This window comes from Larus michahellis, chromosome 8 (genome assembly GCF_964199755.1).
Source record: "Larus michahellis chromosome 8, bLarMic1.1, whole genome shotgun sequence".
In the NCBI taxonomy this organism is placed as follows: Eukaryota; Metazoa; Chordata; class Aves; order Charadriiformes; family Laridae; genus Larus; species Larus michahellis.
Window position 1 is genome coordinate 22,711,785 of NC_133903.1, and position 26,010 is coordinate 22,737,794.

A 26,010-nucleotide genomic window follows, 5' to 3' on the forward strand; every position below is an offset into this window, starting at 1 on the left:
TGTGAACATTGCACCAAGAAATATTAACCCAAACAAAGCCTCTCCATTAATATCCAAACAGTTCGGTAATATCTTTACACATTACCACACCAACTACAATACTGAAGGCAGCTGAGGAATCAGCTACTTGAAATATCACATTTTTGTTCCTCCAAGGGAATGCAAAGTATAAACCTTCTGCAAGGAGACTGAAAAAGAATAATACCTTTGGCATCATCTGAGCCTGAAGCCAATAGTTTTGGGTCCATCAAGTTAAAGTCAACACTCCAGCACCTTTTCTCATGCTCCTGTTTAGAGAAACAAAAAAAAAATATTGCAAAGCAGTGAGCTATAATCCGATAAAATAGTGAAAAACAACCCCAACACATGCTGTTTGGCATAAACTGTCAGGAGAGTCCTGGATAGAGAAGCTTATTGTGTTTAGCAGTTTCTCAAAAAAATATTGTTCTCCCAATCAAACCAATGCTAGTAGTATGCTAGACATGACATGAAAGCAGAAAACAGTAAAATGGCAATTTTGAAAAATAAAACTGGTTGTATTTTGTTCTTTTATTTGAAAGAAAAGAAATAATGATTCCAGGAAATACACATTACAGATCTGGTTTTGCAGCACGGTTTAGCTGTGGTTCCACTGTGTGCTGCTTCTTGTTCTAGTGGATCACAGTTTTATTTCCCAAAACCAATCAGATGCCTGTTCAAAGCAGTTTCAAACATCTCCTCTCCAAAAGTCCAGGAAATTCTCACTTTCCTATTGACCTACGAAACAAAACTTCTGGTGTCTGATCCTGTGTTTTTCCACTGAAATATTCTTACAAGACTGCACACTCTCCCCCAAAACACAGAAAAGCTGGTTTTGCTCTGCTGGCACATCCCATATGGAAGCAAAACACTGCATTGAATGAAACCCGAAATTCAGTCAAATCCTTTGTTTAAAGCCTTCATTCAGGCTTGCAAGACGATGACACGAAAAGCTCACCAGGACAAAGTCACTAGAGGATTTCTAATAACATGCGAAGCAGACATCAGTATGCATGCCTCTATGCAAATACAAATAAAAAACTCAATTTATCAGACAGGAAGCAAGATGAGTTTGTTTCAACATAAGCAACAGCCGGTTCTCTCTAGGTTCATTATTTAGCCTCATAAAGAAATGCAAAATATATTTGAGAGGAAAACAGACAAGATTTATTTTGTCCAGTATAATTTTGTTTTAATTGAGGTATGCAACAGATTAGTGAAAACAAGCATCATAAAGTGGCCAAAACACAATGAAAAAGTAAACACGGGCTTAAATAGGAATAAAAACTTATGTTGAGCTGTCAAGAAAGGGGAACTGAAGGCCAGTCTGCAGTTCATTTGTTAACACTGACCAGTGTCAATGCACTAGGCTACCTACGCAACAGCCTGCAGCACTTCCAGCTTCTCCACGAGCAGAACAACCTCTCTTCCAACCGCCCTGTTCTGATCACTGTGAGAATCCATTATACAGAAACAGCGTTCAAATTGCATGAAAAGACAAAATGCCAGAAACTTCTCCTGAAACAGGTCTCGCTGTTGAGCTCAGCCCACTCGCACGCATGCGCTGCATCAGGAAGGGTTCTGCCTACCACTCTGTTCTCCCAGCCTCACCACTTCGCACTGCATTTTGCTCTCCTGCCTTACAAGCACCTGCAGCAGCAATCACCACAGGATTTTACAAAAGGCTTTTGACAAAGACCAAAGTGGAACAGGTATGGAGAGACAGAGGTTTCTAAAGAAAGGAGAGACAAATAACTTTCAGAAACTCATTTCTCCCCACGCAGATTCCCTACCTGAAAGCAGCAGCAAGGAAACGTCAACTGCCTCACGACTGTGACAGGAAGATATAGCTGCCTCCCTCAGAGGACTACAGCTCAATAAAGCTGCGCATATAAGACACGTTTACCAAACAGGAGCAGCATCCATTTCACCCTGTGGAACGTAAAAGCCTATTGCTGGACTAGAAGCAGAATCTCGGACTGAATACTGCTCCCCCTGACACGGTCCATGGCATAGGAAAGTATTGCTCACTGATTGCACGTTACCTGGTAGACTTTGGATCTTTGTCCTGTGAATCCATCCCACAGGATGACTGTGCCTTCATAGTCACTGCTGGCTAGCAGGTTCTTGTGGTAACTACTCCAGCTGATACAGCTTAAAAGGAAAGAGGCCCAGTCAGTCTTATATTAAATTATTCCTTACAACACAAAAATCACTCTTGCAATACATCAGGCTATTAGTGTCTTTGCAAAGCAGACAGCATTTGATCAAGCCACCCCACTGAAACAGTCAGGAAGAGACAAAACCAAAACCCACCAGAAACATAACAGACTTTGGACCACGAGTTAAAAGAAAAGCTTTACTGGCCTAAGTGATGCTGCCCTCCCTCAATATGAAGTGTTAGGGCTTGAGATTTAAAAAAGTGTTGATCTCTAATACTGTGATTGTTGTGCTATTTGAATTCCACACAAATTCTCACACACAGTTCAGGGTTTGAGTCTTAGCCTTTTGCCTATAGCTGCTACTATTATTACTACCATAAAGATATTACCTAACAGAAGCGATCATGTAAAACAGAGGTGCACAGATGGTAAATCAGCCTCTCCCCTGGCACATACATAACATACCTGTACCTAGTGCAAATGAAAGTTTGACTTCTGAGAAACTACTTCCAGCTTTCCGTAAATGAGGAACAACCTCCCCACACCTCCTATCCAGAAGGAAACAGCAATTTTCTATGGACAGTTTAGGAGATGTTTCTGATTGAGTACTGCAAAATATATCATGTAGGTTTATATTTTAAACTGAATTAAGTGGCTGTGCAAAACTAAATGACAATTCCACTGACAAGCTCTAACCATCAGCAGACAAAACAAGAACAGCGACACTGCCAAGTCACAGTCATAGTGTTCTGGCACCGTGCCTCCACTCTGACTCCCAAAAAAATGTGACAGAGGTAAGAAGATTTGTAATACTTGTTCACCGATTTTTGGACCATCTGGCACAAAAGCACGCCAGTTGGTATCAACTGTGATGCACGTAGCAGAAGCTGAACTGACAGATACAATTCATGCAGGTCATCAAACAGCTCTGACACAGTTAACTAGATTACGGTGGCCTTGGGGCTAAGTTTTAACCAACAATATAAACTACAAGTCCATGATTCTGTAACTTTGTAGTACTGCTTTGATCAGTGCAGCTACCCGTTGAAATATGATGTAAATACATGGATACTGATTTAGGAATGTTATACCTTGGCAGACTCTTGCTTCCACTGGACACATGCAGCCCAATTCCCTTGGGAATACAGCACGTACACACAGAAAAGGGAAAAGTCTTTTTCCAATGTAGTTAAAATATATAAACACTGTTAAAGTAGTCATTAAATAGAACAGTATCCTCAGCCCTTGCACACGCAAGCACTGTTCACAAACGTATCATCAAGGAGGTATCACTACATGAGCACTACTACCATCAGTTACCCACACAGAAGCGCAGCTCTTGACAGTCTATGATTTACTAGGATCCTCATTCAAAGAGGCTTAAGTGGCTCCCTGAGGACCAAATGAAGCTGGCAGGCATTGCCCACCAGGACTGCAAGGTGAAGGCTGCGGCAGTCCAGAGATAACAGTGTCTGACATCTGGAGCCTTGTTTCCAGGCGGAGCAGTCAGTCACCGGTGGAAGCAGAAGCGGTTCAGAGCCCTAGAGCTACAACACAGGCAGGCTCTGGGCTGGGAAGAGGCACCAACTAATGGCAGGGGGTAGACACTGCACTAGGCATTTATTGGCTTCAAACCTGTTCCCCTGCCATCTTATCTCCACTGAAGTCAGGGCCTTAAGGAAAAAAAAATAATCTGTAAGTTTAGCCATCACACAGAAGTAGGAAGAATACAGCCCAGGGCCAGATCTTAGAGAATGCAGTCTTCTATCTGGACAGCTCTGGAAGCACATCAGGCAGCATCAGCAAGTGGAGAGAGTCCTAGAGAAAGGCAGACATGCTAGTGCCACCCTGGCTGGTTAGAGGATGGATGCTCTGTGCTAGGGGAGCACAGGATCCACACCTGACTGGCAGAAGAGAGCTGGGTATTGCAAGCTGAACTACGAAGAGGATAATCACATAACCGCATCTTGTCAAAAAAGAAGTCGCCCCGGACAATGAAAATTAGAAATTACTGAGTAGGCAGAAAAATATAAAGGACAGAGTTTAACAGTTCTGCTTGAGATGTGATAGATCTAAGGACATAAGGAGTGTCAGGTTTGTTGGGAAAGGTAATACTTCATTGGGTTGATCAATATAGATGGAGAAAAATGAAGGGTTTTGTGACCAAAAGCACGTCCATTAGGTCTGGCACAGCAAAGATCAAGCTAAGCACCGTGTCCCACTGAAGTCTGATGGGGTTAACGCTCACTTGGAAAGCATCTGTAGATAGACTGAGAGGGGAAAACAGGAACTGACATGTGAACAATGTTTAGGGATTTGCAGCCACTAAGTGGTTCAATTAACACCTTTTAAGTCACACACACCATAAATCTTTCATTTTTAAGGAATACAATTAAAGGATCATAATAAAAACAAAAACAATCCTGTTCCAGCTCTCTGCCTTAATTCTCCCCTTCATCACCACCCAACTCTTTACAAAGTCTGAAACTAGAGCATTCTCCTTGACATTGCAATACTTGAACTTCTTTATATCTGAAGTTCTCAAAAGCACAATTCAGGGTTGGATCAGGTGGAGGGGAGCTCCCTCCCCAGGTAAGGGACACTTTTTACCAAGTGCCGACTGTCTTTGGTTGTATTCTCCAGCATCTGTGATAACACAAGCTTGAAAGGCAGTCTTGGAGCGGGGACAGTACAATGTTTCTCTTCCATGGGGCTTCTCTGGGACCTACAAGGGTTGAGATGCTACTGCAATACTCATGAATCTTTCCTCCATGCCCAACACATGCAATTTTGTTGACATTTCAAAAGAGACCTTTTTGAGGTCCCCCAAGGTGTTATCATGGGTAACAAATTGATTAACAGACTCAAAAATGCATGGGTGAGCAAGTTGGAGAAGAGGAAGGGGCAAAAGGTGAGACAGACCAAAAATGCCGCTTACACAGTCTCCACCAGGTTAAACATCAAAACCCCGCAAGTACATAAAAATAACCTTTTGTAGACCACCTTTAGATGGCCTGCGGCCACATCCAGGAAGAAACTGAGGCGTGGACGCTATGAGATACGATACAAAAAATAGCCACCTAAGGCTGAGATAATTCACAATTCAGTGTTAGATCAAAAGGAGTTATGCAAGGCCATCTTTTATTTTAAATACCAGTAGCTGTATTTTTTCAGGTTTTGGTCCATTCTTTAATCCAGAAACAGGGTGATAGTTACACCCCAGAGCTTTATCTTGCCATAAGCTGTGATAGCTTTCCTTCCTAGGAGATTAGCCTAGAGAAACTCTAGTTGAAAGCTAATCACTGACCCCCTGAAGCACTCTCCTAACCTCGGCATCCGATCTGGACACAAAGAATTCCTGACCCCGTAAAGATTTATGTGCATCCTTCATTTTATGCGGAGATGCAAGTCAGCCAGCTCAGCTCGTGTTGTCAGTCACGCTGATGCTTCTTTCATGAGCCAGTATTTTTATGGCTGAAATGTCTCAAACCCAGGATCGAGTCACCCAGTGTCAACCACCTCTCCAGCCATGAGTTAAAGCTTTTAATAAGGCACAAACTGCTGTGGTCTCACCTGCTTCCAAGCACCAAGTGCTTCAGACCAGTCTATTACCATAAGTCAGCCGATGCCCAGGAGTTTTAGGGCCAAAATGTTTTTAAGGGAGTGATCTATTACTGTAAAGGACATCCACATGAATAACAACACTAACCAAATACTTCAGAGACATACAGAATTATGTTACCATTATGGAAGCTTTAAAAAAAGCCTTTTTTCTAATAAATCTGGAGCAAACCTCTAGTAGGGTTAAGAGACAAACGCTTTTAAAGAAAAACTTCATCTTCTTGCAAAGTGAAACAGTTACTCCAAAAACCGGAATTAATGAAAGTTGAAGGTATATTTCCTTATAACCTGTTTAGTGTTATATGTTTTCTGCATTAGAAATACGGGCATCTAACATAACCACTTGTGAGGTTTTTCAGCATAAAGAGAGGCAATACCTCCTCAAATAGCAAAGACTAAGATGAAAGGTACTATACACCAAGTTTTTGCTTAATTTAAATTTAATAGTGAGAACTGAATGCCATTTTAAAAATTGACAGCAATACAGCCATGAACTGCTATTAGGATAGAGCAATCACACATTTGATTTATTGACACCAAAAAGTGAAAACAATAAAATACTGGCAGCCTCATGATGCTTTGCTTTTACTGCAGTTGACTAAACAGATGCAGCCGATTTTGGAGCTTTGTGGTGACATCTATCACTGGGGTACAGATGATGCAAACACAGTGGTGGGCATGGAGAATACTAAACATGGATTTCAAAAGCATGTTTACCTAACCACACTTGCACATCACCTATTGTAGATTAACAAGGCCTAAAGCCAATTTCTTCTACCTGAACGTTGGATCTCCTTATTTTTCTCCCCCTGCAACCTATGGCAAAACAAAAATCTGCCTCTTGAATAAATTAGAGAAAAGCTGTGGCTCACTGCTAGCCGTTCAATCTCTTCTTGTCCTTTCCCACCTCCTCCTGCACGGGGGGAGCTGCAGATTATTGTCTGCTATAGCTAGGGACACAGTAAATCATAATTAGCTCACAGGGTGCTGTTTATAGCTACTACACAATGCCAGGATTTGTTTCTTGTACTGAAGCTATGAATCTGTAAATGGGATTTTTTATGAGGATTTATGTGTCATCTTGTGTTTTTCCTGGAAGCTTATGCCACTGTCATTCCCAGGGGATGCAGTGCACATTTACCAGAAACCCAACACACTGACTTCCTCCCTGTTCTTAAAAGTAGGGATGAGAAAGCTCAGCAGATGATGGGGAAAAAAAAAGAATGTATTTAAGAAGCAGGTGGGTGTAAAAAAGGGGGTTGGAAAAGAGGAAGAAAGACTCAGCTACAGCTGGTACCAGGGCTCCGCTCCAGAAAAGCCTACAATCAGTTACTGACGGCATGAAGCTCAACCTTTCAGCAGGCACCCAGCTGGCACATGGTAGAGCAGGGCTGGGCTGATGCCAGCCCCATCCCAGGCAAGGGCTTCCCTTCCCGCAGCTGCTCCAGGCCAGCAGACTTGTTCTTGGCCAGACACAAGTTCTCACAAATGCTGTCACCTGTCTGCTTTTATAAAACACCCATCAAGAGCTGCTGCTCCACCAAAAGCTAAGTCACCAATATAACCTCTAACGATTTATGTTCCACCATCATCACTCTGAACAAGGTTAACCAGGATCAATTTAGGGTAAGCTTTCCATGACACATGTTTGGAAAGCCAAAGCGCCTGCAGACAGATAGCTCCAGTGCTGCGCAGAGATGGAAGGGACATTACAAGCTGTATCTGTGTCACACGTCAGCTTCAGCACAGCCCATCTGCACACTCCCCTGCATGCCTGCTAAAAAATATGCCTGCTAAAAAACAGCCAGGGCATAAAGCTTTGCACAAGGCAGTCCTATTACACAGGATTTTATTTTTTTTTTCCAAATAATGGCACCATGATGGAGCCCCAAACTCCAACCAAGAACTTTAGCAGAATCCCTAAGAGATGATGGTCAAGAGAGGTACCACCCATGTGCCACAGCAGAAATACATCTGTCTGTGACATCAGAAGGGGCATCAGCAGGTAGAGTAAGCCTCTGGGAGAAGCTTTACCTTCACCCAAATTAAGATCAACAGCTTTAAGCCAAGGCTTTTTACAAAAAGCTGGCTCCACTTGTTTAGATTTTTTTATTATAACACAGGCACATTTTCAGCATACTGCAATATTCCGTAATGAAATTACAGCCTTCATATATAATTTCTCCCTCAAGCTACACCACTTCAGAATAGCAAGTTATTGTGCTGCTCGACACTGTCACAGTGAGCCCCGGCACCCGTGACTGGCAGCACAGCTAATGGAATATAGCAAGGATGCATTTGACTGACAGCCTAACTTTATTACCAGCACCACCCGCATGCCAAAGGAAGGCTGATATAATGTGGAGGTATCAAGGGGGGGATGGGGGGGGAGAAAAAATGCATTTCTTCAGAGGAATGAGAGAAAGTTAGGCAAGGAAATAAAGAAAGAGGACCCTGTCCACCTGTGCTGCGGCACAGTGCCAGAGGACAATATACTTGGCATTGTCATATATATATATATATGCAAGAAATTTGAGAAGAGAGAATAATCTTGAATGCAAGCAGTGTCTTGTCTGGAGCACAGAGCTGACAAGAGTAATATCACTGCAGGGACTAGCGCATCTCTCCTCACCAGCACCTGCTGGAGAAGGGAGAACAAACAGCTACCTAACACCTGGCAGGATCATTGGGGTACATCCCTGCTAAAATTTGAAGTAAGTTTGGAAGTCAGACTGAGAGAAATACAGAACGCACATTGCTTTCCTTTGCTAATTAAGGCAAGGGGTATTAATTGACTGCTAGATGGTTCTCCTATTATTCTGCTTTTCTCTGCAGAATAACGAAGCTGAATGGAGTCAGCTCTGCTATGACTCAGTCAAAAATGCTGCATGTTTCTCAAGGAAACATCTTAAGGATGTTTCTTATCTTAAGGAATGTGTCAACTACAAAACTAAGCATGACTTTTATACTATAACATACGCTTGCAAACGTTATTAATCTTGTTGCACAACATTTTGTGTTCGTAGAAGCTGGACTGTTATGTAAATTTATTACTTACGCTGTTGTGCGTGCTTTATTGTTTTTAAAATATAGAGTACCAAATAAAAAAAAGTGAGTTCAACAGAGATACTGAAGACTTGTATTATAATACTGAATTGATTTGATTGCCTGCATTATTTACTTTTGAGTTTTATCAGCATTTGTTAATTAGAATTTTTAAGCTATATTAGCCAGGTTCTTTCAACTTAAGTTCTGACATGGTGGTCTATATTTCTTTGGTTTAAGTCATCCAAAAAAGATAAAAAAGTAGGTTGACGACAACAACAGCACCACAAAAGCAAAAAATCAAGCAAGGTCTTTTCCCAACAGCTTGATGAGGCCCAGCACAACAGTACTTCAGGCAGATGTAAATTCATAGGTAAAAGGTACAAATGAGGCCCATTTCCTGAGGACTAGCAACCTCTCAGCAGAAGGGAAAGGATCTGGTCGATGAAGAGAATAGAGCACGAAGGAATCAGTGGCTACTATAAAGAACAGGGCCCAGAAGTTACCTCGAGACAAATTAAGACTTTACCTGGACCATATCCACTACTCTGCTTTTACTCTCCTTTTAACCGACTTGCATTTGCAAGGAATACAAAAGCAGTTCAGTACCCTATGTCTCTTTTTCCTCTGGATACGCGGCATGCTATTACCTTGGATGAGCCCAGCATACACAAGTAACAGTGCCCATGCCGCCTGATCTCACCCAAGTTGAAAGGAAGCTCTCCATCAGCTCCTGCATTCCTCCTTTCCCCTCCCATTCCCGCAATGGATAAAGAAAGCAAAACAACTACTGCATCCGAACAAGCAAACGGAAGAGGCCCCCCGAGTTTAAATGTAAAGTCATTGCCTACCTGATTTTGGAATTACAGGTCATTTCATTCTCAGGGTAGTGAATATCCACTGCATCCTGAATGACTGTACCATACTCATAGACTTTAATCTTCTTTGTCACCCCAGCAATGGCAAAGTAGTCACAGTCTCGGTCGAACTCAATACTGAGGAATAAAAGCACAGGTTGAGAACTGTGTAAACACAACGCATGTACTTACCAGCAGGGTATTTTACCACCTAAACGTCTCAGGTGGCAGAGCTGATGATCACAATTTGCAGTTAGCAAATACCCCATTCAGAGCACCTTGATCAGGTCTAAGCACACACACCAACAGCATGGAGCTCTTGCTCTCAGGCACCATCTTCTAATCCCCTCCAAACACACCTGCATCTCCATTTACCAAAATAGGACTTTTTGTGGTAGCACAATCTCCCTTTTCAGAGACTCTTGAGGTTTTCCAGTTGAACAATACTATCTACGTTATGTGGCACCCAAACGTCAAAGCTGACAGCTCGCCCTGGAAATGTGCTTAAAAACATTCATCTGTACGCTCTACAAACACAGCGCTATGTGATGCTGTCCACTGATTTCTCTCAGCTGCACTGCTGCCTCCCTTAGCTCCTATATACAGCGGCTTGGGGAACTCCAAGTGTTAATGCAGATAAACCCAGTATTTGTGGAAAAAAACTTTTAACTTCCCTGAGTAACAACAGAAAGCTGAAACATATCATCAGTACTGTAAAAACCACGCACACTACAACTTCCACTTCGGGTTGCTCATGGAAACTGCGGCACCTTCTTTCTTGAACTGCAGGGCAAGTTTGTAATAGATATCTATGAAGTTGGAAGTAGAAGCAGTCACCTTATAACAAAGTTAAGCTGCAAATGAGAAAAGCCTGAGGTCGTACATGAAACACGTCTGAAAGAAAGGCAGGCAGCAGGTTATAAACAACTAATGTCATTGCTACCTTCGCAGCTTGGAAGGGCTTGAGAGAAATCTATTAGACACCAAGCAGCCAGGGAAGCAGGCCTCCTTCCTAGAAGGAGCTCCTGCCCACAGCCCGTGTCACTGCAGGCAGGGCAGGGTGGATGTGCACATACACCTACCTCCTCTCAGAAGCATCAGCCCCAGGAAGGCACCACTTTGGTACTCCTCCCAGAAAAGGTTTGTGGGTACCATTTCCCCTCAGTCTCCACACTTCTATAACCAGTAGCCAGCTCTTTTCGAGCTTCTTGACTAAGCAGTCAATCTACTACTTTAAGAGGTCTCTTCTGGGGTTCATCCATGTCCTGGGTTGAGTGACACAGGACTAACTTCTCTTCTAATGCTTGGGAAAACTCCATTTTTGGAAGACTCTAGTGTCTGAATTCGTGAAAATATTTACTTTATAGCCAGCTAGGCTGTGTGGGATTCAAGGTCTCAATGTTTTCAAGCCTTGTCAGGTGCAGGGATGAGGAGGAGCATGGCCTGGGCACTTGACCCAGGCTGGCCAGCAGGATTATTTCATACCATGAACATCACATTCGATATAAATTAGAAAGTTTGCTGAGTAGTTTCTCTCTCCCTTGATGACAGTGGTCCAGAGAAACTCCTTGCCCCAGTTCCGGAGCCCTGAGCCCTCTCCCTCCTCCTGAAGCCACAGCACTCTCAGTGTCCCACATTTGCTGTCCTCTGCTGGGAGTACAAAGCTTCCTACTGATAGAATCAGCTGAGTATAATTTTGTATATCTTATATTAGTATCAGGATTAATACTGGTTCTTTAATATTATTGTTAATTGTTTAGTCTTATCCTATTAAATCTATTTATATTTCAACCCTCCTGTTTCCTTGCTTTTCCCAGTTCCCCCTTCTGGGTGGGGAGGGGTCATCGGGTGATAGAATAATCACCTAAACAACAATAAATTGTAATGGGTTTTCTCAAACCATAACAATCCACTCCACAGAGATTCGTTTCAACCTCTGCTGCCCCTATCACGTTTCCCCCACCCCACCCCCCCACCCCCCGGCAAGAAGCCACAGCATTCATGAACCAGGCAACACATTCCGAATGGCAGCAGAGAAAACAGAGTTTACACTGATTCCACATTCACATAACTTGAAAAATCCTGAGAGCAGGGGTATTTAAGGTACCTTTCTACAATTAGAAAGCATTAAACCAATTACAAGAAGAGAGAGAGGGCTCTTTAGGCTGCCCCATAGCTATAACACAGCTAGAATTTTCTACCCCTCAACATAGCTGAGAAGTTGAAGGCACCGCAATGCTTTGGGAGGGAAGATAAATTTAAATGCCAACAGAGTTTTCAAGTCCTTTTAAAGGAGATATCATCAAGTTATTTTTAAACTATGGAGAGAAAGGATTGTTGATATGCAGTCTGATGGTATAAAAATAATTCAATAAAACAGCTTGCAACTTGGCCTTTTAACTCAGGCACCTAAACTTCTCTGGCAGGAGATGGTCCCACTCACAACTGCTTGCTCACTTGCTGGAGGAGAAGTGAGCTAGTCAGGTCAAGTCTGCAAAAACTGCAAGCCCCCAAAAAGGCAAAGAAAAGGAATGTGCTTATGGCTGGGGAATCAAGCATGCATCTATTTGATTAAAATGGGCGAGTGGAAGAAGTCATCTAAGCAGCCGCACAGCTTTCCCCCTGCCCCAGATCTATCCTAGTCTAATGCCGTTTTATACAAACAGAACGAAAGCACCATTCAGGCCTGTCTCATCAGCTCACCCTTTTCTGCAGAAGAATTTTATAATCGAAAGCCTCTATAACAATACAATGGGTTCACTTCTACCACAATCTTAATTGAACTGCTGTCTCAGCTCCCGCTCGCTGCCCTGTGGATTCAGGTAAAGAGCAACTAAACTGATGGCAGCGATTCATCTACTTGGATTCAATTTATACCCTTAGCCTTCTGCTGCTGAACTTAAAAAAAAAAATGTATTACAATGTCTGGTAAAAAGCCAAGTTATTAGAACAGAATAGAACCTTTCTCACCTGGCGTGGGTTTGCTTCTCTAGCATTAATTCAATTTATATATTTTTTAAATGGAGATGTGCTGTAGACGTAACAAATGAGTATTTCAATATGTCTATAAAAGTTAACACACCATTTGAAATTAATAAAAAGCATCAACCAATGAAAAAGGATTGTCAGACTTGTGACCTTCAAACAGCATCAAAGACACTGCAGGGAGAAAAAGGATGCAGAAATAAACCACCTGTATAGACATTCGTTAGCCATGAGAGAGGCAGGCAAACTCAACACAGCAAGTCCAACGCACACCTTGGCCTCTGTCACCTGTACACAGTCCTGGTACGAGTGCTCTCACCTTCTGCCAGTCAGCTTTTACTAAGGAACTTATGAAGAAAAATATGGACAATCTAAATAGCTAATCAAGTGGATTATTTACCATATAAAATTATTCCTAATATGTGCAAAGCTCTGCTTTCCCCTGGACTAAACAGGATTAGGACAAATAGCCCACTTGCATAGCAACAGTTATTTTGATGCTTTTTCCTACAAGTCTCCTAAACACATTTAGCATTAAGCAAGGCTTATTTGCATTTAACTGGCTTGATGGTATTCCTGTCGCTTACTGCTTGAAGTCTTTGTGTCAATGTAAGTGCTTGCTTATGCACAAATTTATCAATATGAAAATTCACAGGAGAACTTAGTTTTATTTTGTCAAAAGGCACAATAGGGCCAGCTCTGAAGAATATCATCATTCTGGTTTGCACGTGATACACTTCTACAGGCTAAGTCATTAGCACAATGACAACATGGAACAGAGTAATAGGAAATACTTTATCCTTTTTGTCAAAAAGGCCATCCAGTCAAGAGATAAACCAGACAGACACCGGCATCCACTTCATAGGTGGTGAGAGGCACAGTGTCACCAGTGAGCCAAAGCACACACAAAACATGCATGCAATGGCTACTAACATCCTGCTAAAATAAGAACAATGTGTTTTGGTAGCACTATTTTAAGTAGATTTAACATGGGACTGACAACAAATGTTTTCACTATCTCAGAGGGCAGATGGAGCACCAACTGTCTATACGTGCTACAAACCTTCCTCAGTCCTAGCATAAAGCAATCTCCTCTAGAGACAGGAAACCAGTTCTGACATTTCCATTTTTTTAAGGAAGCCCTCAAGATAAAACGATTTAGGTCATTTGAACATCCAGTGCAGTTCCCTTTCAGACGAGCAGTGGTCCTTGCTCCTCAAAGATGTGCACATTAGAAACAATTAGCAGTTGTTTCTTTTTTTTTTTTCTTTTTTAATCCACTTTTAAACTCCACATTTCTGACCAACAAGACTAGTTGTGTTTTTATAAGGAACCTTTTGGGGACACAAACTCGTGGATATTTGATTCATAAATGTACAACAGAATTTACTTATAAAAACCAATTGAAAGGAACCTATTGTTTTGTTCTAGCAAAAATGGAAGAGACTTATCTCCAGTTCCCAAGTCACTGTTTTATTTTTCCTAAGTAGTTAATCACCAGTGTCCTATAGAAATAACACTAAGAACTGCTAGAAAGTAAACACATTCTCAAGGGTTCTGGTTGCTCTGCTGCTTATCTTTAGTCTCAATCTGTGAGATTATAAATCAATTGTTTTATTTAATGCTAAAACCTATGACCTTGGAGAGCACTTGTAGCTAATAAATGGAATTATGAAATAAATTGCTTCTGAAACATGCCTGGAAGCTTGTCTTGATGTTGAGGGTAGGCCAGTGGGGAAACAGTAAAGAATGAGTATTTACGAGTTCTGCCATTGTATAAAGCCTTACTATGTTCACCTCCTGATGGCACGTGCAGTTGTTTCCTACATCCCAGGAGGATGTGCTGGAGTTAGAGAGCGCATACAGATAGGCAACTAAATTGATTAAAGGAACGGAACAGCTGCCTTACCATAAGGGTTATGAACAAGCTGACTGCAAGACCAGTGTTCAACAAGTCATTCCATGCTAGACCCAGGAGGCACTAACCAGGAGATTGATTTGGCACAGATAAGGGGTTTTGCCCCCTCCCAGTCACACTTTAAAAACCACACACAAACACTCCATGTACTTATTGCTGCAAGACATGATGGTGGCATGGTGAACTTGACAACTGTAATCCAGGAACAACTGGTCCATACCAGATGTTAACAGAAATAGATATACCCTTTAGTATGCCTGATGTAATGATTGTGGGTGCTGGGAGGCTACAAGAAGACATCCCTACAGGCAGTGACAGGGTTGGCACGCTTCGTGGTCTTCTGCAGGGACATCATGAGGCCAGGTGTCCTCCAAACCGACCCCTGGGGCAGCTCACACTTGAGATTGCAGTTTGAAATGTCCCAGGGATTAGCCTGAAGGGACATCTAGCCCTGCAAGTTTCCATGAGAAATGGGTACATGCTATATCTACTCCTTTAAATCAGGAGATTGGGGGGGGGGAGGCTGTGCACAGGGCTGCATCTAACTGCATTTGCCTTTAACTGCATCACTAGTTACAGATAAAGGTCTGCAGCCAACTGCTCCTCTCCCCTTTCCATACACACACTCTACAATTGTTACTGTAATGAACCCTGACTTGGTAACGACACCTGTGACCACAGGAGTTGCCATTTCCACAAAGTGGATGACTCAGTCCTTCTCATGGGACTATATATATATATATTTTCCTCCCTGAATATACCAAAGCCTTTCAGTTCTACCTAATACGGTTCTGTTTCTATTTCTGTACCCCCATCTTGCCGTGGCCCCATATTTAATTGCAACACAGATATATCTTTCTCAGTTTTGGGGGGACTTAATTAGTGGGAAGAAGGAGAGATAACAGCAGTTTTGCTCGTCCCTTACATCTCTTTGATGTCTTTCTCTATGCTTCCACTCCCTGGCCTCCAAGGGATATCCTGTAAATTCTAACAACCCCAAGTCCCACCATCTTATAGCCTGATTGCCTGTTTCCAATGCCCATTTTGAGGCATTGAAGTCAAAGATCAGAAATTTAGGTTACAACCCAACATCGTGATCACCAGTGCAGACTGCTCAGCAGCTAGGACCAATACAGAAATTGGTATTAGTATCACATATCTGAGAGACTGTTTTTACAGCAGACTGATATTTTAAGGCAAAGTAATTAGCGTCACTAAGCATGCACTAGCATATTAATTTGTAGTTTTTAAAAACAAAGCTATATTCATGCACAGGAAGCTGCTAGTATAGCGCTGAGATTGTGCGCTCCATCAGCTCAAAGTCTAAACTTTGTCACATGTAAAAACAAAGGCTACCGAGACAAAGCATGTGAAGTTTCAATAACAAAAGATTGTTTTGCTAGAGCTGTGAGTGGCTAAAATAAAAGATGGATTTATTTAAAAAAAAAAAAAAGCAACCATTGCATTAGTTACTCCTCACTCTGGAGCACCACCTAAATAAGGACACTGTTGCTATCCTGAAGCCCTTAATCTGTGCCACAGGGACAAGGATGGATCACAGCTCATTGAATAAACTCCCCAATTCAAACCCCTGTACTACAAAACACATTTTACAAAATATAAACTGAGCAAGTCTACCACAGTTCCAGACATGGTTATGACAATCTCTAATCAGAAAGGACCACTTAAAAGAAAAACGCTTTGATTCTCTACATGGCTATGTGGATCACAGAATAACAGAATGGTAGGCGTTGGCAGGGACCTCTAGAGATCATCTAGTCCAAGCCCCTGCCAGAGCAGGGTCACCCAGAGCAGGTGGCACAGGAACGCGTCCAGGTGGGTTTGGAATGTCTCCAGAGACGGAGACTCCACCACCTCTCTGGGCAGCCTGTGCCAGGGCTCTGCCACCCTCAAAGGAAAGAAGTTCCTCCTCATGTTTAGGTGGAACTTCCCATGCTCCAGTTTGTGCCCATTACCTCTTGTCCTGTCCCCAGGCACCACTGAAAAGAGCCTGGCCCCATCCTCCTGACACCCACCCTTTCAGTATTTATAAGCATGATAAGATCCCCCCTCAGCCCTCTTTTTTCCAGACTGAAGAGACCCAAATCCCTCAGCCTTTCTTCATAAGAGAGATGTTCCAGTCCCCTCAGCATCTTGGTAGCCCTTTGCTGTCCCCTCTCCAGCAGTTCCCTGTCCTTCTCGAACCAGGGAGCCCAAAACTGGACACAGTACTCCAGGTGCGGCCTCACCAGGGCAGAGCAGAGGGGGAGGATGACCTCCCTCCACCTGCTGGCCACACTCTTCTTGATGCACCCCAGGATGCCCTTGGCCTTCTTGGCCACGAGCGCACATTGCTGGCTCATGGTCATCCTGTTGTCCCCCAGGACTCCCAGGTCTCTTTCCACTGAGCTGCTCTCCAGCAGGTCAGCCCCCAACCTGTCCTGGTGCAGGGGGTTATTCCTCCCCAGGTGCAGCACCCTACCCTTGCCCTTGTTGAACTTCATAAGGTTCCTCTCTGCCCAGCTCTCCAGCCTGTCCAGGTCTCTCTGTATGGCGGCACAGCCTTCCGGTGTTTCAGCCACACCCCACAGCTTTGTGTCATCGGCAAACTTGATGAGGGTGCACTCTATCCCCTCATCCAGGTCATTGATGAATATGTTGAAGAGGACTGGACCCAGTACTGACCCCTGGGGAACACCACTTGTCACTGATCTCCAACTAGACTCTGTGCCCCTAATCATGACCCTCTGAGCTCTGTCTTTCAACCAGTTTTTAATCCACCCCACTGGCCATTCATCTAATCCACTCTTCCTAAGCTTCCCTATGAGGATGCTGTGGGAGACTGTGTTGAAAGCCTTGCTGAAGTCAAAGTAGACAACATTCACTGCCCTACCCTCATCTATCCATCCAGTCATTCCATCATAGAAGGCTATCAGATTAGTCAGCCATGATTTCCCCTTTGTGAGTCCACATTGACTACTTCCAGTAGCTTTCTTTTCCTCCACATGCCTTGAGATGACTCCCAGAACGAGCTGTTCCATCATCTTTCCAGGGATGGAGCTGAGGCTGACTGGCCTGTAGTTCCCCGGGTCCTCCTTCTTGCCCTTTTTGAAGACTGGCATGACATTGGCTTTCCTCCAGTCCTCAGGCACCTCGCCTGTTCTCCGGGACCTTTCAAAGATGATGGAGAGCGGCCCAGCAATGACTTCCACCAGTTCCCTCAGCACTCCCAGGTGCATCCCATAAGGACCCATGGACTTGTGGACATCTAATTGAGTTAAATTGATCTCTCACTTGATCCTCCTCAACCAAGGGGAAGTCTTCCTCCATCCAGACTTTCCCTGTTAGTTTCTCCAAAGCCTGGGACTCCTGAGGGCTGTCCCGAGCAGTAAAGGCAGGAGCAAAAACGCATTCAGTAACTCCACCTTCTTCGCATCCTCTGTCTCATTCAACAGCAGGCCCACAATTTCTCTAGTTTTCCTTTGGCCTCCAATATACTTGAAGAAGCCCTTCCTGTTGAGCTTGACATCCCTTGCCAGGTTTAATTCCAAGGAGGCCTTGGCTTTCCTCATTTCATCCCTGCATGCTCTGACAGCATTCTTGTAATCTTCCCAAGTAGTCAGTCCCTTCTTCCACTTACTGTAAACTTCCTTCTTCCACTTGAAGTTTTTTTAGAAGCTCACTGCTCAACCACGCAGGTCGCCTGCATCCTTCGTCCGATTTCTTACTCTTAGGGATACACTTGGAGAGAGGGGTGTTTGAATATCAACCAGCTCTCTTGAGACCTCCTGCCTTCCAGAGCCATAGCCCATGGGATCTCTCCAAGCAGTTTCTTGAAGAAGTCAAAGTTAGCCCTCCTGAAGTCCAATGTTGTGATTTTACTTCTTGTTGTTTTGTGAATACAAAACATAGATAAAGTAATAAATATATAAATTAATTGTATAAACAAGATTCCACTTAAATGCATAGAGGAAACACCTTCATCCTTAAGAATCACATTAATTTAGGTTAGATGTGACCCCCAGATTACCAGAAAATTGCAAGATTTGTCCTCTAATCTGATCCATTGGCCTCTCAATGGATCAGATTCAAGTCTAATGGAAGTCTAATGAAAACCATGGGACAGAGTACTCCAAGCTATTTCAGACTGATCCCATTCCTTGGAGCTGTTTGTGATATTCCAGCTCCAGAAGTTCAGACTCAGCAGACTCGGTTGCCTAATCAGACCCTGAACCTGATCTCCTCTAAATACAACCCAGAATCTCCTAGGAAGCCCTACCGGACTTCCAGCCTTGTCTATAAGACACTACAGCTAGAGACAACCTGTTTTGTTTTTTTTTTTTCATACATGTATACAGGGGAACCTGGCTTAATTAGCACTAATGATGAGAAAACCTACAGGGAATACTGAATTTTGCATGCAACAGAACAAAGTGTATTGATAAAAAGCCACTTTGCTGCTAGGCAATGCTCTTCTGCATGCTGAAGAGAAGATGACGACAATCCCCGAGTTTATATGCCAGATACACAGAAGTATAATAAGCCAAAGCCGCTGCAAACAACTACCATGCAAGTTAATGAGGACTAGATTCAGTTTTTCCACAAACACCATTTTAAATAAGCTAGAGTAGGGAAACATTAACTAAAAATGCCAACAGTTTCTTATGACACTATTTAAAATTCAAGCCAAATGATCAGTCTGCCTGCTGTAATATTTCAAGGTAACCCACCTACCTTTGAAAACCAGGATCTGCCACTTTACCCAGCTGGACTAATACACTGTAGGTGATGAATAGTTCTGACAGTAGCAGGAACACAGCCTCGACAGCACAAATTACTAAGGTGGAAGAGGTTTTACGTCTCCAAACATACTCAGCTGTCTTCTTTCTGCATTCAAATTTGGGAAACAAGATTTCTAGACAGGAAGGTGGCAGACTCCGCCCAAGCTGTATAAGGAGCAGGTTTGAGGGAGGAGACTCCGCTCCACACCAGTGTCTGCACAGTAGTACCATCTTATCAGTCTTATAGCATTAAGTAGGAAGGAACTCAATCAGTTGTGATAGATACTGAAGTGCCTACTAAATATAAGGCCATTCAAAAGCTTGCAAGCTTGTTTTCAAGCCACCACATTTATTACTACACCAAAAAGGATTTTATTTCTTCAAAACTGAGCATGGCTGCTGCAGACAGAGCTGAAGTGGCCAAGGAACAAATATATCTGAAAGAGCTCAGCACAGGGAACCTACATCCATACTTGGACTGTAAACAACACAGCCCATCCATAGGCTCCAATTATTCCCTCATGATTTGGCTGCAGCAGCTGGAGGCATTACTGCCTCCAGCCGACCACATTGCCAGAGGTCCCATTTCTCAGAACAAATCACTGTCATTCCAGTGCCCCGTTACACAGGCTGCTATATTATTAACCCAAACCTCCAAATGCACCCAACACTGCCATCAGGTCTTCTGCCAGACATCCCACAGCAGAGCACCAGGAGGGACAGCTGGAGACAGTAACCTCTTTAGGCATCTCCTCTCAATCCGATAGGCACCACAAGTCAGGGCACCAGCCTTCATAAATACCGAGTCCATACACCGCACATGAACTGTCTTGAGGAGCCAAAGAACAGGCTGGGGCAACTAACTCCGATGGTCCTGCTGCCTGGTAATGACAGAATGGGGTTAAAAAAACCCAAACATCTGAAGCATTTTTCATCCAACTGCCAAATCTGTTTCAGGAGATTGTTTTGATGGCATTTTGAATCTTTTTTGGTCAGTATTTCGTATGCTATTTAACTATTCTGTTGAAAGATCAGAAGGTACTGACGAATAGCCTTCATTTAACAGTTTGATATAGAAAGAAACTTGATCTGTCTTCTTGCACAAATGTATACCCACACTTGCATATAATCCAGTAAGAACATGTGTCACTTCATAACTTTTTCTACAAAACACATGAACTGTTTTGAGGAGCCATATGCAGTGTATAAATTCCAAGCATCTCTGTCTCAGAGTCTGCATTTATTAATACAGGCAATATTAGTAATCATTAGCTCAAGTGTCTTCTCCAGGCTGAGCTACTCATGAGGTGGGTTTTTTTTTTCCCTTAGAACTGTTTATACCCACACTCTACACTTTTGCATGCCTTAACACACCACCTCAATATATTATTTTTTTTCAACTATCTACCATTTAACAGATGAGCTCCTCTAGCTAGCAAGGAAGGAACAAAAAAAAAAAAAGAGTCTAAAGGCATGCTAATGCTTTTCAGATAATTACCTCCTAGCAAATTTAGGCATTTCGCACAAATGCAGCTAAAGAATTAAACAATACTAATAAGCTACAGAAATTCATGTTCTATTAATAACAGACTTGTTTCTTCAAGCAGACGCAGCGTCCCCACAGCCACCAGGTTTACTTTCCAGGTCAGGACTGGAGATATGTGCAGACATGCTCTTTTCTGGTTTCAGAGTCCCTTTTGGTACTACCGGCCTGTCCTGGGGACTTGAAGGGCTATGTTACAGAGTTGAGAGTACCTCTGAACTCTGAATTCACAGATCTGAATTGACATCTGTATAACTCTTCTGCTGGTACGAGTCACATTTAGCTTCTGCTCAAGGGATCCAGACCACAATTATGTACTAGCAAATCTATCAGTTCTGCACTCCAGAGAAAAAGAAGGGAAAGCAAGGGAAAGGCTCTGCACTTGACTCATCTCTAATTTAACAAAATACCATTTCAGCCCCAGACAATCTCTGGTCTATGGGCCAAAACCTCAGATGAAGTAAGGCAAGAGAACCACAGCAGAAAGACAAACTTCAAGTAGGTTCAGGGTATTACACTTCAAGTTTCCTCAGCCACTTTGCAGTTCAGGTCTCTATCCAAGCATTTATTTCTTCCTTCCAGTTGTGGGAACAGTCCAAGTAAGACAGATCCATCTGCAGTTTTGAGCTGCCACTTGTAAATAAGAGTCTATTAAAAAAATGATTGATTTAACAGACTGTAAGAAAAATTCAGCCAATCTCATTTCTCATCTTCTCAAGGAGCAGCAGCTACTGTACTTGGAAACATAATCCTGTTAAGGATAAACCCACTTACATTTATTTCATTTATCTTTACCACCAAGATAGAAGCATTGCTGGTCACTAGCTTAATGAAATGGCTCATCTAATCCTAGCCAGACCAGGGCATAAAAAAATTAAATAAGGAGCTTGTTACAGTAGACACAGAACTAAAAGGTACCTTGTTAAAGTCTAGATCTGAGAATTTATATGGACAAGTAACTGTAGTCCAAAGTAAAAAGGGGAACAAAAAAAAATAGGATGGTTCAATAAATACATGGAAAGCAAACTCCTAACGGATGTTTTTTCTTTTAAGATCACCTTTGAAGAAAGGACTTCGGGTCACATTACTGAAAGGGTCAACACACAAAAAATAATACAGTCTTGAAACCAGCTTAACTATATTGTTTGAATACTAAGAGAAACCTCTTCATATCTTGTTCATTACTTAGAGGTAATGGAATAACAAGTGAGCAATGGGGGGGAAAAAAAAGGAATAATGGACCCCAAAAGCAAGATGCAGTTTTTGAATACTGTCTCAAGATTCAACAGACGAGTTGAATAAGGTTTCAGCAGCCAAACCCAAGCTGTTTCTTTCTATCTCTGTAAATCACTACTCCTTTAGATAAATATAATCAGCCTTGGCTATCCAAAGCCCTTTGGATGTCAGAGAAATGGTAAGCTAACCCTTCTGGGTTAGCCTTCAAGTTCTTCTGCATGTGAAATCTGAGCAGACACGAAGAACCCACACTATTCACCCCCGAACCTCAGGGCCTCTGGGAACAACATACTCATGTTTCCATCAGACATGGGAACCACCTGGCAGGCAGAAACAGCTTTCTGATAACCAGGTTTCAGACAGATATCTTGCTGTAGTCTGTTTCTTGGATTTTTTCTGTTCTTTTAAAATATGAAAGACTGCCACATTATTCTCTGAAGGCCCCTGACATTGCTAAAGCAATTTTCTACATAAATCATTGCAATGCTAACGCTGCAGTTTACAGACCCATCTTCAAAAGAAAGCCTTTACTATTTACTGCCACAGCAAGCGGGGAGAAGAAAAGTTAAGGTCTGATGACTGCTCTGTCTGGGGGGCATAATAAATGGAAAATTTATTCCTTGGCCCAATTCTAACAAAACTTAATATACTTATGAAAACCATGTAAATACTTTGTACTTAGGAGAACTGAGCGTATAAAGAAAACATTTAGCGTATTGAGGTACGTGTACATTCACACTGCAAGCATGCTGGAAGCGCCCCAAATGTTAAAGCAACCAGCAATAGCAAAGCCTTGAACATGTTTTCCCTGAACATTCCTATCTGTTAATCGTTTTTTCTAGAAGCAAATAAGTGGGGGGGGGGGGGGAAGGACGGACTGAGGGTTGTAAGTTTTGCTTGTGATCATGTTTCTAAGCAAGGTAAGGAAGCTCTCCCTCACTGGGCTTATGATCTTGCTGTGAACACCTTTCCAAATCAGGCCATGAGCCTGTGATGGAAGATGCTCAGCTTTGCTACCAGCCTTGTATCAGTCCCTCGTCCCCTGCCCACCTCCCGCCTGCAGCCCCACGCTGCTGGCACTGCGACCGATGGCTGCCACCATGCGGATGCTGAGCAGCCACCGCAGAGCCACCAGCCCAGCAAGGCTCAGCGCAGGTCCCTCGGGTAACCTCCCTGCCAGGCTGGGGAAACCTGCAATCCTCTGCTTTCCACTTCCATTGGCTCGTCCCTTCATCCCAAAAGGCAACTGTAGCTCTCCTACTATGGCACCAGAATTTTTATAGTAATACAACCTACGTAGTGTTGTTAATGGCCTTTTATTAATCCTCGAGAAGTCCAGACACTCATAAACCTACTTGTGGCAAGGCACTCCGAAGTGTACTGTTGCTGCTCAGTTTCAGGTTTTCGGGATATTTACATAGAGCCTTTAATTATACTTTTTATCCTGTTACCATAAACCCTCTTTTATTTCCCTTCGAAACAAACATGAAGGTTTTGCAGATAGAGAACGTATTCCCATCTTCTTCGTTTGCAAACATAAAGCTAATACATCTTAAAAACCTCCTTATTTAAGCCAGCAGAGCTTTTGGAATGCAGTGCATGAACTTCAGGTAGGGTTAAAGCAATGCAAGCCAAACCCACTGATATCCTGTCTGTTTGTAACAGCAGTTTATTTTTTTTAGAAAACAAATTAAGTTGAGTAGAAGGAAGTTTAACTTCTGGTCATTCCTACTTTTATTCTTAATCACAATATCTCTTTAAAATACTTTTTCAAAAATTGGAGGATTCCTTACTTATTAACCTTATATTTGCTTTGTATTTAAATGCATTTGTCTCAAGAGCATCAGCTAAGCAGCAAGACTTGCTTTTTGTCATTATTTCATCGGTGTTTCCTACAACATGCCCAGGAACACCTTCAGAACGCTGTGCAGTCAGGCAGATAAAACTTTTCACAGCATTTCACTCAGTTAAAAAAGCCTTTTAAAGCACTCCAATAACTAATTTGGACCATCTTCAGGTACTTAAAGCTGCTCTATTATCTTAAGCTGCCATCACCAAGACACACACCTCATTTAGCTTCACAGACTCTCTCTGAACTTGAGCCTATTAATTTGGATGAAGAACAATGGTGACCACAGAAGTGTGTTGGCCAACACACATTACATGTAAACTCTTGATTAACAAATTCAAACTTTAAAGGAACTGTTTGGATAGCCAGAAGCTAACAAGAGGTACAGTGGCAGCCCACTCAACAGTCCTGCGTTATCAAAGCACTTCAGGACACGCTCAAATGTGAACGGTATTACTCAGCCCACATCCTAAAACCACTAAAAATGTCTTAAATGCTTTTATAAATAAAAAGCATGAGAAGGGGAGAATATTGAATTGTAAGCCAAGTTATTTTTCAGTTAAATGCATCTAGCTACCAATTCTAGCACTGGCTTGGAGGGAGGCCTCACAAGATGCATACTTTTCAAACATACATTTCACCCAAGAACTATAATGCCTTCAACATAGGAGTGAAATTTACTGCCATTCCAGCATTTTCTAACCACATACCACAAAAATGCTGGTTTTGCAGAATGTCAAGGAGAAGAAAGGGCAGAGGAACAACATCCAATCCATGCTGAACTTGGTAGCTGAGGAAGTTTGTCTACATTGCAGTGAGATTCCCATCTGCATTTCATTGCAGCTAGTGTGAACCCAATTGGTGCAGGTTAAATATACATCAGATCAGTGATTATTCTGTTCTGACCTCTGTGACTATGTCGGACATTATACATTCCTGCTACATATTGCAGTAGTTAAGGAATCAATGCTGCTTTAAAAAAGTATTCTATGCTTCACATGCTTTCATTTCTTTGCATAGTGCAGATTTCTTGGGGTCTTTCAACAAACATTCAAGATGTTCAGTCTCTGTCCAAACAGCCCCTTCGTAAGGCATTAGCCTGAGGCTCAGAAAACCCAAAACCCAAAAGTCAAATAAACAGTTCAATTCTTCATGTCATTGTCATGTTTCTTTCAAGACCTCAGGCATGGCCTCTTTCGATCTCCTGCTCACCATGTATAAAACAGAGATGATAATACTCTTCTCCCTCAAAAGGTTGCTGTGAACAAACACATTTAAATTTGTGAAACATGCCTGTAAGAAGCTAATGAGCCCTGCATATATGCCACATAGAAAAGATTTCCTAGTTAATATGTTGCATCATTTTTTCCACCATCAACAACTCAAAACAAGCTACCACAGACTAATTAAATCCCCCAGGGTATGCATCCACAGCTGCTGAAACTAGTTTAAGGTTGTTGGCAGGTCCCAGCCTCTCCCTATCCTGTGTGCCCTCTTTAGCCCTTAAGGGAGCTGGTTCATGGACCTAAATGGGAAGAAACTAATTCTGTTGAAAGACAGTCAATAGCATTTTCCCAGCTTAAGTGTCCAAACTGGTCCATGGGAGGCTCAGACGAGCTTCATCAGTGGTGCCCAGGACATGACCACCCCACACAGCAGGGGATAGAGACTTGGTGTTGGCAAGAACAGAGCTGTTGAGTTGGCTTTACCGCAACCACCTCCTCACTACTGTTTAGCACAGTAAACAGAGCTTGCAATGCTTAAGAGCTCAAGCAATCACAAACTCAGTTATTTCATATTTGCCATTACAACTGGATCCACAAACAATATTTGAAACCACCACAGATTCTTAAAGCTACCAACACCAAGCAAGATGGATATTTCTTAAAATGTTAGAACTGCATCGCTTACAACACAACTATACTAACACGAAGAGGACATCAGGCTTCATGCTTTATCACGACAGCTCCAGATACTCACTGGCACCTCAAAGGT

The 26,010-nt window shown here is 42.6% G+C and overlaps 1 protein-coding gene across 3 annotated transcripts in view; it reads right to left on the reverse strand.

Annotated features, from left to right (window-relative positions):
- Positions 1–26,010, reverse strand: part of COP1 (COP1 E3 ubiquitin ligase) — a 148,203-nt gene that overhangs the window by 80,910 nt on the left and 41,283 nt on the right. For all 3 annotated transcript variants that reach the window (XM_074596678.1, XM_074596676.1, XM_074596677.1), the window contains exons 12-14: positions 9,698–9,841; positions 2,064–2,172; positions 206–287 (exon numbers count right to left, since the gene is read on the reverse strand). In XM_074596678.1, coding sequence (XP_074452779.1) covers positions 206–287; positions 2,064–2,172; positions 9,698–9,841 — 335 coding nt within the window. The remainder of the gene's footprint in view (positions 1–205; positions 288–2,063; positions 2,173–9,697; positions 9,842–26,010) is intronic.